General features: G+C 45.4%; 1 protein-coding gene across 1 annotated transcript in view; it reads right to left on the bottom strand.

Annotated features, from left to right (window-relative positions):
• Window positions 1-248: 248 nt before the first annotated feature.
• The window catches only part of LOC139263724 (uncharacterized), a 124,030-nt gene continuing 106,244 nt past the window's right edge, over window positions 249-18,034 (bottom strand). Inside the window, exon 11 of the mRNA XM_070879795.1 lies at window positions 249-357. Coding sequence (XP_070735896.1) covers window positions 355-357 — 3 coding nt within the window. The 3' untranslated portion in view covers window positions 249-354. The remainder of the gene's footprint in view (window positions 358-18,034) is intronic.

Raw genomic sequence — 18,034 nt, 5'->3', positions numbered from 1 at the left:
ATCCCTGCCAGGAATTTGGGTGCATGCTCCCCAAGATTTTCCAAAATTTCTCATAATCACATCTGGCAGCTGAGCTGCACACTAGGTGCTTGGATTCATAAAAGTACCTCTTGCCTAGGATGTGAATACAACAGTTCTACAATATATTTAAACCATTAAGTAAATGTGAAAGCAGTAATTGAAGTATTTTCTGTACCTTTCCTAGGTTCGTAGTTTAACTCTGTTTCTAATAGTTTAGACAACTTCTCAATGCTATTCTTTAGGTGACCATAACTATCGTCCTGCTGACTGTGGAGCATTGTGACAGCTTTCTGTAAGTGTGTTACATTGTTCAGTATTACTGACACCCTTTCCTCACTGAAAGAAAAGAACATAAAATAATCCCAATATATTTAGATAACAACTAATGATTGGGATTAATGTCCCACATTACACAGTAAAGCTCTTCGGGCTGGATTTTCGGTTGGAGGCTTTTTTGGGTGATAATGGCGGTGGGGCGGAAAAATTTGCGCCAGGAACTGGTTTGCGTCTGCAGCCACAAATTAAGCAGCTGGGCCCCCGAATGTGGCGCGGAGTGCTAAGGGAGGCACTCCACATCTCTCTTAGGGCGCTAGGCCAACTGAGCAACTGAAAATCCGTTGCTAAAGAACCGGTCTAGGAGCGCCCCAAGAGAGGCTTCCCTGGAAAAGAAAATCGCCATAAAACACCACAAAAAACATTCTCAATACATTGGTCACCCCACATCAAGATAAATCAAAAAAATAAAACAAAAAAAAACAATCACACTTACCTCATGCAGTCATTCCTTCCCCCAACGCTGTTGCAAAAGCTTGGACCGCCCACTTTTCCAGGCAGTCCCACTATGGTGCGCTACGGGGCCCGCGCTAAACAAGTTTCACCACACTGTTGCAACCGGGGGTGTTGCACACCGGCTTGACCCCAGATGGTACAGCTCAGCGCCCTCGCAAAACTGGCACCAAATTTCCCGGTGGGTCGCTGGAAGCTGGCTGCCCAGCCAGAAATCATTTGCATACTCATTACCGCCCCTCTGGGGCGTCAATAGAGGCACAAGCCCAACAAAAATCTAGCCTTTCTTTCTTGGTATTACTAAATTTGTCTGCATGCTCATCTGAATGTGCATGACTATTTACCTAATTTTTACAGTCATCTAATATCAAAACTATTGGGGGTAGAAATTGCCCCCCGCCCGAAATGGGGCGCTTCCACCCCATTTCAATGTTTTTACCGCAGCTGCGATTCAGGTCGCCTCGTGAGTGACATTCGGCTCTTTGGTTTTTTTCTCTCCGATCTGGAATTTGATCATAATATGGGCGGTGACTACACCTGAGGGGTGGATACGGGGCGGTGACAGTAACTGAGGGGCGGAAGGTGGGTGTGGAGTGGAGGTACCGCCGCGATGACGTCATCATGGCGCCGCGTCACCACAGCTCTCCCCTTCATTTAAAGGGGGGAGCCCCCACGATTATAAAACTTTGGGCCACTGGGCCACCAGGGAGGGTTTCTGGCACCCAAGAGGGGATGCCAGGCTGCCTGTTGGCGGCCGGGCCAAACTCGGGGGCATATTTGTCGGGCCGACATGACAGTCAGCCGACAAAAAAAAACATAGCGGCAGTGCATCCTCCCCTTTAAGGGAAGCTGCACCACCACTGCAGAAGGCCACAGCCTCACTGGACCACCGGGAAAAAGCTAGTTTTCACACCGCCAGGCAGGCAGAAGATTTTCTGAGGGGAATGTTGCCGTCGGGGGGGGGTTAGATCGGCGATGCGCACGGTGATGACACGCTTAAGACGGATCAGCAGCAGCGGAACAGTAGCGGTGGGGGGGTGATTGGGGCACCGCCAGAAAAACTTGGAAGGGCAATTGGGCTATCAGCTGCCATTCCACCAAAAGTCGCCGACCACTCCACTCCGCAGCATGACTGCCGATTTGCAGTGGTAATAGGCCTTAAGGAGAGGGGCAATTTCAGCCCCCTGATGTTTTATATATATGCAATGAATTAATTATGTTTCACAGTATCAGCTGTGGCTCAGTGGGTAGCACAGTTGCCTGTGTGTCAGAAGGTTGTGGGTTCAAGTCCCACTTTAGGGATCCTGGCTGACACTCCAGTGCAGTGCTGAGGGAGCACTGCACTGTCAGAGGTGCTGTCTTTCAGATGAGATGTTAAACCGAGGTCCCATCTGCTCTCTCAAGTGGATGTAAAAGATCCCATGGCACTATTTTGAAGAAGAGCAGGGGAATTATCCCCGGTGTCCTGGCCAATATTTATCCCTTAATCAACATTTCAAAAAACAGATTATCTGGTTGTCATCACATTGCTGTTTGTGGGAGCTTTTTTGTCTGGAAATTGGCTGCCATGTTTCCTACATTACAACAGTGATTGCACTCCAAAAGTACTTCACTGGCTGTAAAGTGCTTTGAGACATCCGGTGGTCGTGAAAGGCGTTATATTCAGTCTTTCTTTCATGACTATCTAACAGCTCAATATTAACTACTACATACAATTGTCACAAATTTAACATTAATTTGTAGCAACAATTCTGATGAGACCATTTGCATAGAAAAGCATAGAATCATAGACGATAACAGCATGGAAGGGGTCATTTCGGCCTATTGTGTCCATGCCGGCCAACAAGAGGCTATCCAGCCTAATCCCGCTTTTCAGCTCTAGGTTCGTAAGCCTTCAAGTTATGACACTTCAGGTGCACATCCAAGTACTTTTTAAATGTGATGAGGGTTTCTGCCTCTACCATCCTTTCAGGCAGTGTTCCAGACCCCCACAACCCTCTGCGTGAAGAAATTTCCCCTCAAATCCCCTCTAAACCTACTAACAATAACTTAAAATTTATGCCCCCTGGTTGTTGACCCCTCTGCTAAGGGAAATTGGCCATTTCTAGCCACTATATCCAGGCCCCTCATAATTTTATACACCTCAACGAGGTCTCCCCTCAGCCACCTCTGTTCCAATGAAAACAAATCAAGCCTATCTAATCTATCCTCATAGCTTATATTCTCCACTCCCAGCAACATTCTTGTAAATCTCCTCTGTACTCTCTCCAGTGCAATCACGTCCTTCCTGTAATGCGGTGTCCAGAACTGCATGCAGTACTCCAGCTGTGGCCTAACCAGTGCTTTATACAGTTCAAGGATAACCCCCCTGCTCTTGTATTCTATGCCTCGGCTAATAAAGACAAGCATTCCGTATGCCTTCTTAACCACCTTATCTACAGGCCTGCTACTTTCAGGAATCTGTGGACATGAACTCCAAGGTCTCTTTGTTCCTCTATACTTCTCAGTATCCTACCATTTAATGTGTATTCCCTCTCCTTGTTAGCCCTCCCCAAATGCATTACCTCACACTTCTCTGGATTAAATTCCATTTGCTGCTGTTCTGCCCACCTGACCAGTTGATTGTTTTCTTCCTGCAGTCCGCAGCTTTCTACTTCATTATCAATCATGCAGCCGATTTTCGTATCATCTGCAAACTTCTTAATCATATTCAAGTACCTTCTTAATATAGTCAGGTCTCATCATCATAGGCGGTCCCTCGAATGAGGATGACTTGCTTCCACGAGTTCACAGGTGTTTCAATGAAGGACCCGATGTTCCAGTCCTGAACTCCAATTGAGGGGGTGGGAGGTGCCTGTGTGTTAATTTTTTTAAGGTGTGGTGACTATTGCACACCAGCCACCACACGGGCTTGACAGAGCTAGGCCTTTATACAGTGGCAAGGGTTAACCAGGACGACTGGAGGCCTGCTCTGTTGCAATTCAAGTTTAGATCATTGATGTATATCACAAAAATTAAGGGACCTTGTATTGAGCCCTGCGGAACCCCACTGGAAACATCCTTCCAGTCGCAAAAACACCCATCAGCTATTATCCTTTGCTTCCTGCCTCTGAGCCAATTTTGGATCCAACTTACCACTTTGCCCTGGATCCCATTGGCTTTTACTTTTATGACCAATCTGCCATGAGGGACCTTATCAAAATCCATATACATTACATTATACGCTTTGCCTTCATCAACCCTCCTGGTTACCTCCTTGAAAAATTCAATCAAATTAGTCAGACACGACCTTCCCTTAACAAATCCGTGCTGACTGTCCTTGATTAATCTGTGTTTTTCTAAGTGAAGATTTATCCTGTCCTTCAGAATTTTTCCCAATAATTTTCCCACCACTGAGGTTAGGCTGACTGTCCTGTAATCGGTTTATCCCTTTCTCCCTTCTTAAACAAAGGTACCACATTAGCAGTCTTCCAGTCCTCTGCACCATACCTGAAGCCAGAGAGGATTGGAAAATGATGGTCAAAGCACTGCTATTTCCTCTTTTGCTTCACTTAACAGTCTGGGATATATTTTATCCAGGCCTGGGGACATCCACTTTCAAAGCTGCTAAACCTCTTAATACCTCCTCTCTTACTATGTTTATTTCATCTAATATTTCACACTTCTCCTCGAGAGTAGTGTCTGCACCACCCCTCTCTTTTGTGAAAACAGATGTAAAGTATTCATTAAGAACCATATCCACATCTTCTGTAATCAATAGTAACAATGGCACCAGTAACTTTTTGGGCAAAAATGGTACTCTATTCATTGGAATAGCACATTAAGCAATACATGTTATTACATGTACAAGAATGCATTGTCACTTACCTCAACAATGCCACTTATTTCTATGAATAGTATTCATGAAAGAATGCAATAGAATGTTAGTCCGGGATATTTTCCTTCCTGTACTACCCATTTATGAAAAAAATCCATTTGGGACATTCCTCATTTCTGACTATTCTTAGCCCGTTTGTACTCATTGTACTCACTACCAAGCTGATCTTATTTGTGTTGCTAGACACTACAGTGCCATAGTTGATTTATTTTTGTTTAATTATTGGGAAACCAAGCTAAAGGGCCAAGATCCAAGAGCAAGAGCATCACCAAGGTTGAAAAGAGTAAAAGATGAAGGTAAAGCAGGAAATAATAAGTAGGTGACATCAAGCTTGAGTTTTAAAAGCTAGACGGTTGAAGGAGAAAAGGAAAACTGGGAGAGATAAGGGAATCTATAGTTTTCAGATTTGGGGAAAGAATAAGTTAGGGTAGTAGACAGTTCAATGAATTTTTATTTCAACACAGTGAAGATATAGCAGGAAGATTTGCAACATAGACTGACAAAGAGTGGAAAATTCAGAAGAGCACTGAGACAGACAGAGAGAGGAGAGAAGAGAAGAAAGATTGAGAAGGTGAGAGTCTAGATGACAAGTTTACATACCAAATGGCAAGTTTTTTTGTAATCTTGTGCAGGTATGTGAGAGAGAAATTAGAAGAGCCTGCCCAAATATGATGAACATATTCAAATCTTGGATGGAATTAGCTACATAGGGTAAAGACATTGATAGACAAGGAAGGATTAAGTGTGGAGCTATCAAAGGTAAGAGGTAGCAGCTGCTGGTTATACTTGTAAGAAACATGAAAAAGCCGTTTGAAGAACTGATAAAAAGAAAATCTCTGAAATTCCCCTGTGGACTTTTGGGCTGGATTTGGAGCTGGACAAAACTTCTGCCAATCCTATGAATGTACCCTGACCTGATCCCAAATTCTAGAGACATGGGTATTAGCATAATATGGGTGGGTGGGTGGGTGCCCGCCCATTTTTGTCACTACTGTGCTGCCTGCTTCAGTGGGCGGAGGGAGACTTTTGCTGGCCAATTTACTGCAACATAAGAAGGCAAGATGTGCCAGCCAGAGATCTTTAAAAACTTGTTACAGTGCCCAGAATTTGAATTTGCCACTTTCCTAATGGCAATCAATCACACTAAAGAAGCTGGTTTACCACCATCTTCCCAAGGATAACTTGTCCTTGATACCCATATCCTGTGAACGAATAAAAACAAAAGTGTTGTGGAGAAACTGGTCTTTGTTAATTTCACTTCTACCAGGATCAAGTCCTGCCTAGTACGTACAGTTTGTTGCTTCATGCCAATTTTAGCTCAGCAAGATCCCACATACAGCAATGAGATAAATGACCAGATAATCTGATTTAGTGATTTTAGTTGGGGGACAATGTTAGCCAGGACATTGGGAGTACTCTGTTGCTCTTCTTCGAATAGTGCCATGGGATCTTTTGTATCCACTTGAGGGCCTTGGTTTAACCTCTCATCCAACAGACAGCATCTCTGAAAATATAGTACTTCTTCAGTACTAAACTGAAGTGTCAGCCTAGATTATGTGCTCAAGTTTTAGATAAATTAGTAGCTAAGGGAACACAAAGCATTGGGGCCTGATGGGATACATCCCAGGCTCCTGAAGGAGTTGAGGTCGTAAATTATATTCCATGGCTCCATTGAATGTGGAAGTACGCCGCAGGACTTGGGAGTGGCCAATATAGTACTTGTTTTTTAAAAAGGGAGACAGAGCTAATCTGGGTAATTAAAGGCTAGTTATTTGAAAATCTGTGTTTGGAATTTTTTTTTAAAGAGTATTTAATTAAGAATGAAATTAGACGTCTCTAGAAAAATAGAAAATAATTAGATGCAGCCAGCATTGATTTCAAAAGGGGCAATCTTGCATGAGAAACCTCATAGAATTCTTTGATGAGGTAACAGACATGGTAGATGGAAGAAATGCAATGGATCTGGTCCACATGGACACTAGAAAAGCTTTTCACAAGGTCCCACATGGAGATTACTACAGAAGATTAAAGGTTATGGAATTAGAGGGAGAATAACAAACTGGATTAAAAATGAGATCGAATGGGGGCAGAGAGTGTGTGGGAGTTAAGGGGAGTTTTTCAGTCTGGTTGGAAGTAGGTAGTGGTGTCTCTCAGGGTTCAGTCCTGGGGCCAATTGTGTTCACTGTGTATATCAATATTTTGGACATAGAAATTGAGTTAAAATTTGCAGATGATAACAAAATAAGAGGTATGGTTAAATCTTTAGAAGACTAAAGAAAAATGTTACGGGATATTGACCAGATGGAGGAATGGGCGAAGAAGTGACAGATGTAATTCAATGTAAGTAAGTGTTAGGTCATACATATTGGTAGCAGTAACTATACCCTGAATGAAAGTAGGTTCAATGCTATGCAAGAGCAGAAGGACTTAAGAGTACAGGCTTACAGGACATTAGGGCTGATTGGGTCACAGGTGGGTACAAAGCCCACCAGTTTCTACTGAAGAACAAACTTCCAGGGTTGGATTTTCAGTTGCCTAACGCTTCAGTTAGTGGCCAGAGTTAATGGGAGCATAAGAGGTTACCAACCGGGAGTGCAGCGTTTAACACCCCGACCAAAAAATCATTAGAGACTCACCAGGGGTGCTAACCAGTAGCACCTGGCTGCTGATGATCACTTCAATCATGATGTATTCCTGATGCATAGCCCGTGCTTGCGCCCCAGTGAGAAAATTAGGTGCAGCCGTCTCATTTAACGGCCGCCAAGAACAACGTCTGGAAAAACAGTCGGTCCAGGCTTGCAGAGTCATTAACTGGTGGTTACTTAAAGGAATGAGGAAGTGCTTCCCTCGGAGGTCACAGTCAGTGCAACATTTACACACAGCACGGTGATGAGTTTGCAGCAGAAGACAGACATACCAGTTGAGCTTGAGAGAAACTTATTTCTGAAACTTTAATGGGGGCATTACTTGTTCGCCACCATTGCATTCTACATGTTCTAGCAAGGCAGCATGAAGAGAGAAGGCTGTTGGCCAGGTCGCCGGCCGAAGGAGGAGAGCCTGTAGACGTCGGGGCATGAGACCTTACCACGGCCCAAGACCTCCCAAAGTGGAGGATGAGCATCTGGGAGGGCGCTGAGCACCTCGAGTCTCAACGCCAAGAGCAAGCAGAAACTAAGCACAGACAGCAGAAGGAGCGTGTGTCAACCCAGGCTCCCCACCCACCTTTCTTTCAACTACTGTCTGCCCCAACTGTGACAGAGACTGTAGGTCCAGCATTGGACTCTTCAGCCACCTGAGAACTCACTTTTAGAGTGGAAGTAAGTCATCCTCGACTCCGAGGGACTGCCTATGATGGGGTCTGGGCACAAGAAGGTACAAGTAAGTAAGATGCTGAAAGCATGTGACCGCATATGGAGACTTAAAAGGTGTTGGTTTCCTCAGGCTGAGTCGGGATCTAGAAGGTGAGATGCTTGGATGGGTGGGGCATGTCTAGGGCGGTTATAAAGAGCTTTGAGGGTCTGTACAGCAATGAGGAACATGGTCTGACACACACAGAGCAGTTGTGGGTAGTGTGAAGCAGTGAGGCTCACATGAAGGAATTGCAAGGATAATGTAACGGGTACTCACCCTGACCATCCTAGTGAGGTCATTGAATCTTGTGCAATATTGAGTGGCTGTCCTGGGCAACGTATCACGGGAAGAGACATGCTGATCCACCTCCCGCCACAGCCTCCTGACGACTCGGGGAATGGCCTTCGTCCCCCTCCAGGCAGCAAGTCAGCTTGTCGCAATTCCACTGCCTTCAGCAGCGGCTCAAGGGATTCGCTGCCTTGCCTCGTCCGCATCTATCCTCCCGGACTCAGGTGAGTGAGAGCCTTGAAGTGCGTATAATTATCGTTGAGTTGCTGCGCCTTTAAGAGTCGGATACTCCCGGGGTCTGACTGGGAGTTCAGCGCATGCGCAATGGGTCCGCTAAATTTACCAACCAAACTTTCATTATGGCCCCCCCAGCTCTGGTGTGCAACAGCTGATTAGCGTCCCTGTCAGCCCGATTCTGATTCATTTCTGGACGGAGGACGCAAACTTTTTCAAGGCACTAAAATTACCACTCCGCCTGGGTTACCGCCCCAAATGAGGCGCGACCAAATTTCCACCCCCAAGTTCTTTCTCTTCTGAACTGAATGAACATTCACGTGACAGCTGCTTTGTAAGCTTTGTCTCTTTGCATTTGAGTGGGAAGACTTGCAAGTGTGTAAGGTAATTGAATGTTCTTTTTGGATAAAATCTGAAAACAATATAAACCAAGAACTTTGGGACATTTTTCTGAGCTAATTGATCTTTTCTGAGGTAATTGCATTGGGATAGTCAAGTTTGGAGCTAACATCATTAAATTTATCTACTGAATTGTCTTTTGTATATTTTCATTCTTTTATTAAGGTTTTAACTTGAAGGCCTCAACCTCTTCCAAAAGCTTATGCTTGTACCTGATAATTGTGCCCAGAGTTGAGATGATTGTGGACCAGATTAGGGTTGTGCAGTCAGAGCACACCCAGTTTACCTAATTTCCTAGAATGCATCAGTACCATCAGTCAACTGTACTGATGTAATAGTTTTAGTTATTAATTTCTGCTTTTCCAAAAGCTTTACTACACCGGTATCTCGGTGAGACATTTGGCATTAAAATACATGATGGGCATGAATGCGGTATTTACCCATTAGATACCCACTAAACATCCCAGAAAAAGTTAGGATTTGTCCGTTCAAGTGTGAGTGAATTTTTAACGGCGTGGAGTCTCGTTCCTGCTGACTTTAATTATTGTTGGAGATTTTTTTACAAATTATAATTAAAATGTTATTTTCTTTACTTTTTTTCTCCTTTATCTCTCACAGTTCTAATCCCATCTTTCTTTCCCTCTCTATTTCACTTTCTGTACATGACCTTACATTGAATTAAATATTCTAATACACTTCCTGGTTTAGACTCCAGTTGTCTCAGTAAGGATTCGTCAATCTGATTGGTTGAAGAGACATGCTGTTGCTTGACTTGCTCACACACATGGAGCTGTATTTTCGCCACCATTGGGCGCCGTTTTTTTGCCGTCCTCTGATCTTTTTGGAGGAATCATGATTTTGCAATTTTCCTCAAAGTTTGTACGCAGGCGGCAACTGTCAGCGATGGTTGTTTGCACGCAAGATCTTTTGGCATGGGTCTGGTTGAAAACTGATTTCCGCGCCGTTTTTGGCACTTTAACTGATTTTCGCCAACAACTATTTTTTTTCAGGGTGGCGCACAGTGGCCTTAAGTACCGATCAGAAAAACCCTACGTCAACTTAAGAAAATCGGCACTGAGCATATTTCTGAGTTTTTGGAGCGAAGGACGAAGACAATTTAAAACACAAATTCATGATGATTTTTGCAGAGGGAACTCGGAAAGTTCATTTTACCCACAGAATGTTTTTGAGAATAGGCAAATTGCGATTGCACCCCACCACACCACTGAATCTCTGCTCTCGGGGCTCCAGGCACGGGCCGGAGGAATGCCAGCCAGCCGAAGGATCGCTCCCTCAGCCGGACACAAGCACAGGAGCTCGGCGCTTTTAGATTCCAACCTCTCCCCAGTGCTCAGCTTGTAAAGAAGCCCGGGGGGAGCGGGGGGGTTGGATGGAATCCAAGTTCCTGTCCGGCCGAGGGAGTGATCCTGCTGGCATGCACTCCAAACTGTGCATCGGAGTTGGCACAATACAGCAGCAAGCATAGGCATTTTTGGTACAAGCTATAATTAAAGTGCCATAAATGCGTCGCGTCTCGATAGAGACAGAATTTAGCGTTTCGCATGCACGCAGACCAGGGTATGGTCCATTCTGCTAGGGCATCACCCAACAAAGGTGTGTGTGCTGTGCTTCAGTAAGTCTCACAATAACAAGAATAACAAAGTTAAGAATAATAATTATGGGTGCACATTTTACTATGCCTCATGTAGTAAGGTTGGTTTACATGCATGGCATGTGGAGGCGACAGTTATGATGGCTCTGTCATCGCACAAACCAGATCGCTCGGGCATTAATGGGGAGGAGGCCATACCCTAATCGAATCTACAGAGACAGGTGCTCATACCTACACCTGAGTGAGGCAGACTGCATTCGCAGGCTTGATTTAGAAAGGAGGTCATGACTGAGATCTGCCAGCTAGTCAGGTCAGCCATACAGCCAAGAGGTGACAGGAGGACTGCCCTATCTGTGGAAGTGTAGACAAGTGAAGGCTGCCTTCTATGCTTCTGGCTCATTTCAGGCAGCAACTGGGGTTCAGATGCTGCATCTCGCAGCACGCCACACATTGCTGCATTCGACAGGTGACTGCTGCACTGTATGCCAAAAGGGACCAGTTCATCAATTTCTCTATGACCATGCAGGCAATGCGAGACAGGGCTATGGGGTTCCCTAGAATTGTTGGCTTCCCACAGGTACAGGGTGCAATCAATTGTACCCACATTGCCTTGAGAGCACCTTTGGATGACTCTGAGGTTTATCGCAACAGGAAAGGGTTCCATTCCCTAAATGTGCAGCTTATCTGCGACAATCTGCATCGGATCATGGCAGTAGATGCCAAATACCCAGGTAGCATCCATGATGCTTTCACCCTATATGAGAGCGTTACGTCTACCATATTTCAGGAGCTGCCAGAAGGGCATAGCTGGTTGTTCGGGGACAAAGGGTAAAGGCTTGCTAACTGGCTTATGACCCCCCCCCCACGCAATCCCCGCACTGAGCCAGAGCGTCAGTACAACATGTCTCACATAATGACACGGAATATCATAGAGCGGACAATTGGCATACTGAAGCAGCGTTTCCGATGCCTGGACCACTCTGGAGGCTGCCTGCAATACATCCCTCACCATGTCGGTCAGTTCCCTGTTGTGTGCTGCATGCTGCACAACTTGGCCATCATGAGGGGCCAGGCCGTGGGCATTAAAGGGGAGAAGAGGGGTGGGGGGAGGAGGAGGAGGAGGAGACTGACAATGAGGACCAGCAGCAGGAGAAGGAGGACAATGAACCCGCAGGACGACGGTGGAGAAGGCGGACTTGTGCACCTATAGCCATAGCTAGAGACTTGCGTCAGTGGCTAATCCGTGATCGCTTTGCTTCCTGAAGGCTAAACGGCCCGACAGTGTTGACTCTTTCCACCTGTTAGTGTGAAAAAATAACGTATATCACATGTATGTAATGTTGTGTTGGTTTATGTTGCTTTCATTCAAAAAATAATGTGCAGGATTCTGCTTAAATTTTAAAAATAATTAGGTTTATTAAACATTTGTACAGTTTTACTTAACTTTCATACAACATTTTGTATCAAACTGTAAACTCTTCAATGAAGAAAACAACAAGTAGCAGCAACAAACAAACAAACTCTAGCTGCAGTCATCTCTCCTCCCCTTTATTCAAAGACCTTAGTGCTGTGCGTCCCTCTTGCCCCTGTTGTTGCCTCTACTCCTACCCGTGCCGTTGTCTCAGACTTCTGCTTCCTCACCATGACCCCAAGGTTTTTTTCTGCTTTCTGCGTGAAGGCGCATTTGTTGTTGGTGGGGTTGGACAGGGACAGACCTAGCAGACAGCATCGTGGAAGGCCCGGGTTCATCATCGAACTCTTCTTCAGCATGTAGATGAACTCCGGCACGCTAGCTGAGGTTGGTCTGGGGCTTGAAAAGTGAGTGTCAGCAGTTGATGCTGCTAATTGGGCAATGACAGCCTGGGTGTGTCCACTTATTGCAGCAGCTATCTCCGACATTCCCTCCCTAATCTGTCCCAACACTGCACCAGCTGCCTCCGACATTCCCTCCCTAATCTCTGACATCCTCTCCCTAATCTGTCCCGACACTGCACCAGCTGCCTCTAACATTCCGTCCCTAATCTCCGACATCTCCTTCCACATCTCTGACATTCCTTCCCTCATCTGTCCCAACACTGCTCCCATTCCTCCAGTGTTGCTACTTCTACTGAAAGTCCCCCTAATTCTGCCCTCACCCCACCCATGGTGTCCAGTAGCGATCTGGTTAGCTCAGTGCTCTTCCCACTCATTCTAACGATCTGTCCTATGTCTCCTGCATTCTGCATTTCAGGTTGAGCTCTCCTTCCCACCCCCCTCAGTTGTCTCCCAGTGTGGCTTGCTGCAACCCACTGGAACCCGCAGCCTCAGACTGTACCGCATTTGTTGTTGGTGGGGTTGGACAGGGACAGACCTAGCAGACAGCATCGTGGAAGGCCCGGGTTCATCATCGAACTCTTCTTCAGCATGTAGATGTCGCGTTGGTTGTATCGCTCAGCAAAGGGCTTGGTGTCCTCAGGGGGTTCACTGGTTCCAGTTGTAATGTAACCATCTCATCATTGGGGTCTTCCTGCTGCCCTTCATTGTCTAGCTCATCCTCGTCCTGAAATTGATGAAGAATTTCTGGACTGGCGGTTTCCTGATCTTCTGCTTCAGCTTCTATTTCTTCCTAATGCGCAACATCTGCAAAACATAACAGAGCATTTGGTTAGTAGCAGGGGAGGGGGCAGAGGGGGCAGGGTGACATGAGTACGCGGCAGGGCTTACCCTCTGTCAGTAACCTGGACCCAGTGTCCACATTGATGGTTGATCTTCTCTTGCGAGATTTAATCATATCAGCGATCCTCTGTTCCACGGCTGTTAGTTGCAGCCTACTTCGCGCACCTCCTCCAGTTTTTGATCTTTCTCGGTCAATCTGTGACACCTTTCTCTGCAAAGATGAAAATAGAACTTTTTAAAAGAGGGTCCTTCTGCTGTGGTGGCCACACACACACCCACATTAGGCACATTTACAAATTGTAGTACATAAATACTTACAGTAACTACTTGGCCAAGGTCCTGACACTTCTTTTTGACCTGCACGCCGCTTCTCGGGGTTATGGCCACTGCATTGAACTCTCCTGCAACTTGTTCCCAAAGTTTTGCTAGCAGAGAGGGTTTCAGTTTCTTTTGTCCCATTCTTCCTTTGTTCTCAAGCACATCCCATCTCCTTTCAATGGGCCCAAATTTCCCCATGAGTTGCACCGTTTTTTCTGGTGTAACTTGATTTTTATGATGTATCTTTTTAGTTGCAAATATGGCCATTTAATTTGTGCCAGTGTAAGTGAGTTAGTTAGGTTTTTTGTTAGGTCAGTTTTTTTTTCAAAAGGGGGCGTTCCCAGCCACTTACACCATTTATGCCAATTTGGCCAGAAAAAAATTGTACTAAACTAACTTAGGGCAGCGTATGTGTCCAATTTTGTCCGCACAGAAAGACCTTACTTACAGTTAAGGAATCGGCGCAAGTAACTACATTTAAAGCACCATCAAGCACCAAAGCACAAAAAGTAATAAACAATTAATTAACAAATAAGATAGGAGGAACCCTGCCCCTAAAGCACCAAGACCAAAGTAATAAGCAATCAATAAATAACAAATAAAAAAATAGAAGGAACCCTGCCTCTAAAGCACCAAGACCAAAGTAATAAGCAATCAATAAATAACAAATAAAAAAAAATAGAAGGAACCCTGCACCTAAACCACCAAAATCAATCAGTAAATAACAAATAAAAAATAGAAGTCCTACCTTAGGGAATGCAGCGGGCCGCCGATGAGGAAGCCCATTCGGCCAGGTCTAGGAACGTCGCGCTTCGGGCCCCTCCCACACAGCCTACAGCACGCGTTTGCAGAAACGGCCTGCCAGGAGCAACTGCACATGCGCACAGACTCTACCGCGCATGTGCAGAGGTTCTGGCACTGTTTTCAGTGCCGGGACCTGGCTCCACCCCCAATCCATTGGGCCACACTGTGCCACGACTGAGGAGAGGCTGGGGAGTGGCCAGAATACGGACGTCTTTTTTCAGCGTGCTTGGAGGCGGACAAAAGCGGCGCACCTCGGTTAAGGCGTCAGAAAAACAGGTTAGGGAAACTCTAGCCCAATGAGTCTACCAGGGGCTCATTTTCTTCTGCTTCAAATCTCTTGGCCCTTCCCCTTCTCCTTCCCTTGGATCCATCTTTTGCAGCTAAAATTTAAATGTCCAGATCCAGCTCCGATCCGAATGTTTCCTCACAAGCTACTGGTAGGTCACTGTGGAAAAAGTTTTTTTTTCCCGGCACATGCTCACTGACTTTTCGGCGCACACTTGAAGCTCCACCCCCAGATGTTAACTTCGGATACCGCAGCGCCAAAATTCAATTTTACGTTGGCAAAAATTGTATTTTTTTTCGGCACAAACGGGCACAAAAAAATCGACCGTACATCCTCCAGAGCGCCAAAAATTGGCAAAGAGGAAAATAGAGCCCATGGAATGTATACAAGATAATTTTCTGGATCAGGATGTTGAGGAACCAACTAGGAACAGGCTAATTTAGATCTAGTATTGTGCAATGAGAAAAGGTTAATTAATAACCTTCTAGTAAAGGGGCCCTTAGGGAAGAGTGACTGCAATATGATAGAATTTTATATTGTGAAAGTGATTGAGTTAAATACGAAACTAGGGTCTTAAATCTAAACAAAGAAAACTATGTGGGTATGAGGGGTGAGTTGGCTAAGGTAGATTGGGAAACTACATTAAAAGGTATGATGGTTGACAAGCAATGGCTAGCATTTAAAGAATTAATACATAATTTACAACAAATATACGTTCCTTTAAGGCACAAAAACCCCACAGGAAAAGTGGTCCAAGCATAGCTTAAAGAGAAGTTAAAGATAGTATTAGATCCACGATGCTGAGAATGACGTGTTTAGCACATGTAGCGAGTTGGTCTTACCGCAGGTAAAGGGTCCATAGCCAGATAGGGAATGGAAGACTAACAGTAAGAGCAGTCCAAGAAAGGTAGTGCAGGGGACCCCTCCGGTCATCCCCCTGCAAAACAGATACACCGCTTTGAGTACTGTTGAGGGGGGATGACTCATCAGGGGAGGGCAGCAGCAGCCAAGTTCATGGCACCGTGGCTGGCTCTGCTGCACAGGAGGGCAGGAAAAAGAGTGGGAGAGCGAGAGTGATAGGGGATTCAATTGTAAGGGGAATAGGTAGGTGTTTCTGAGGCCGCAACCGAGACTCCAGGATGGTATGTTGCCTCTCTGGTGCAAGGGTCAAGGATGTCTCGGAGCGGGTGCAGGACATTCTGAAAAGGGAGGGTGAACAGCCAGTTGGCGTGGTGCACATTGGTACCAACGATATAGGTAAAAAACGGGATGAGGTCCTACAAGACAAATTTAAGGAGCCAGGAGCTAAATTAAAAAGTAGGAACTCAAAATTAGTAATCTCGGGATTGCTACCAGTGCCACGTGCTAGTCAGAGTAGGAATCGCAGGATAGCTCAGATGAATACGTGGCTTGAGCAGTGGTGCAGCAGGGAGGGATTCAAATTCCTGGGGCATTGGAACCGGTTCTGGGGGAGGTGGGACCAGTACAAACCGGACAGGACCGGAACCAATATCCTAGGGGAGTGTTTGCTAGTGCTATTGGGGATGGACTAAACTAATATGGCAGGGGGATGGGAATCTATGCAGGGAGACTGAGGGAAGTAGAATGGGGACAGAAGCAAAAGATAGAAAGAAGAAAAGTAAAAGTGGAGGGCAGAGAAACCCAAGGCGTAAAGCAAAAAGGGCCACATTACAGCAAAATTCTAAAGGGTCAAAGTGCGTTAAAAAGACAAGCCTGAAGGCTCTGTGCCTCAATGCAAGGAGTATTCGGAATAAGGTGGATGAATTAACTGTGCAGATAGCAGTTAACGGATGTGGTTGGCATCATGGAGACATGGCTCCAGGGTGACCAAGGCTGGGAACTCAACATCCAAGGGTATTCAACATTTAGGAAGAATAGACAGAATGGAAAAGGAGACGGGGTGGCATTGCTGGTTAAAGAGGAAATTAATGCAATTGTAAGGAAAGAAAATAGCTTGGATGATGTGGAATCGGTATGGGTGGAGCTACGGAATACCAAAGGGCAGAAAACGTGAGTGGGAGTTGTGTACAGACCTCCAAACAGTAGTAGTGATGTTGGGGAGGGCATCAAACAGGAAATTAGGGGTGTATGCAAAAAAGGTGCAGCAGCTGTCAGGGGTGACTTTAATATGCATATAGATTGGGCTAACCAAATTGGAAACAATAGGGTGGAGGAGGATTTCCTGGAGTGCATAAGGGATGGTTTTCTAGACCAATATGTCGAGGAACCAACTAGGGGGGAGGCCATCTTAGACTGGGTGTTGTGTAATGAGAGAGGATTAATTAGCAATCTCGTTGTGCAAGGCCCCTTGGGGAAGAGTGACCATAATATGGTGGAATTCGACATTAGGATGGAGAATGAAACAGTTAATTTAGAGACCATGGTCCAGAACTTAAAGAAGGGTAACTTTGAAGGTATGAGGCATGAATTGGCTAGGATAGATTGGCGAATGATACTTAAGAGGTTGACAGTGGATGGGCAATGGCAGACATTTAGAGACCGCATGGATGAACTACAACAATTGTACATCCCTGTCTGGTGCAAAAATAAAAAAGGGAACGTGGCTCAACCGTGGCTATCAAGGGAAATCAGGGATAGTATTAAAGCCAAGGAAGTGGCATACAAATTGGCCAGAAATAGCAGCGAACCCGGGGACTGGGAGAAATTTAGAACTCAGCAGAGGAGGACAAAGGGTTTGATTAGGGCAGGGAAAATAGAGTACGAGAGGAAGCTTGCAGGGAACATTAAAATGGACTGCAAAAGCTTCCATAGATATGTAAAGAGAAAAAGGTTAGTAAAGACAAATGTAAGTCCCCTGCAGTCAGAATCAGGGGAAGTCATAACTGGGAACAAATAAATGGCAGACCAATTGAACAAGTACTTTGGTTCGGTATTCACTAAGGAGGACACAAACAACCTTTTGGATATAAAAGGGGTCAGAGGGTCTAGTAAGAAGGAGGAACTGAGGGAAATCCTCATTAGTCGGGAAATTGTGTTGGGGAAATTGATGGGATTGAAGGCCGATAAATCCCCAGGGCCTAATGTACTGCATCCCAGAGTACTTAAGGAGGTGGCCTTGGAAATAGTGGATGCATTGACATTCATTTTCCAAATTTCTATAGACTCTGGATCAGTTCCTATGGAGTGGAGGGTAGCCAATGTACCCCCACTTTTTAAAAAAGGAGGGAGAGAGAAAACAGGTAATTATAGACCGGTCAGCCTGACATCGGTAGTGGGTAAAATGATGAAATCAATTATTAAGGATGTCATAGCAACGCATTTGGAAAGAGGTGACATGATAGGTGCAAGTCAGCATGGATTTGTGAAAGGGAAATCATGTTTGACAAATCTTCCGTAATTTTTTGAGGATGTTTCCAGTAGA

The sequence above is a fragment of the Pristiophorus japonicus genome, chromosome 1, assembly GCF_044704955.1.
Source record: "Pristiophorus japonicus isolate sPriJap1 chromosome 1, sPriJap1.hap1, whole genome shotgun sequence".
Lineage (NCBI taxonomy): Eukaryota > Metazoa > Chordata > Chondrichthyes > Pristiophoridae > Pristiophorus > Pristiophorus japonicus.
Note: the sequence above shows the minus strand (reverse complement) of the source record. Positions and strands in the feature narration are given on the sequence as shown.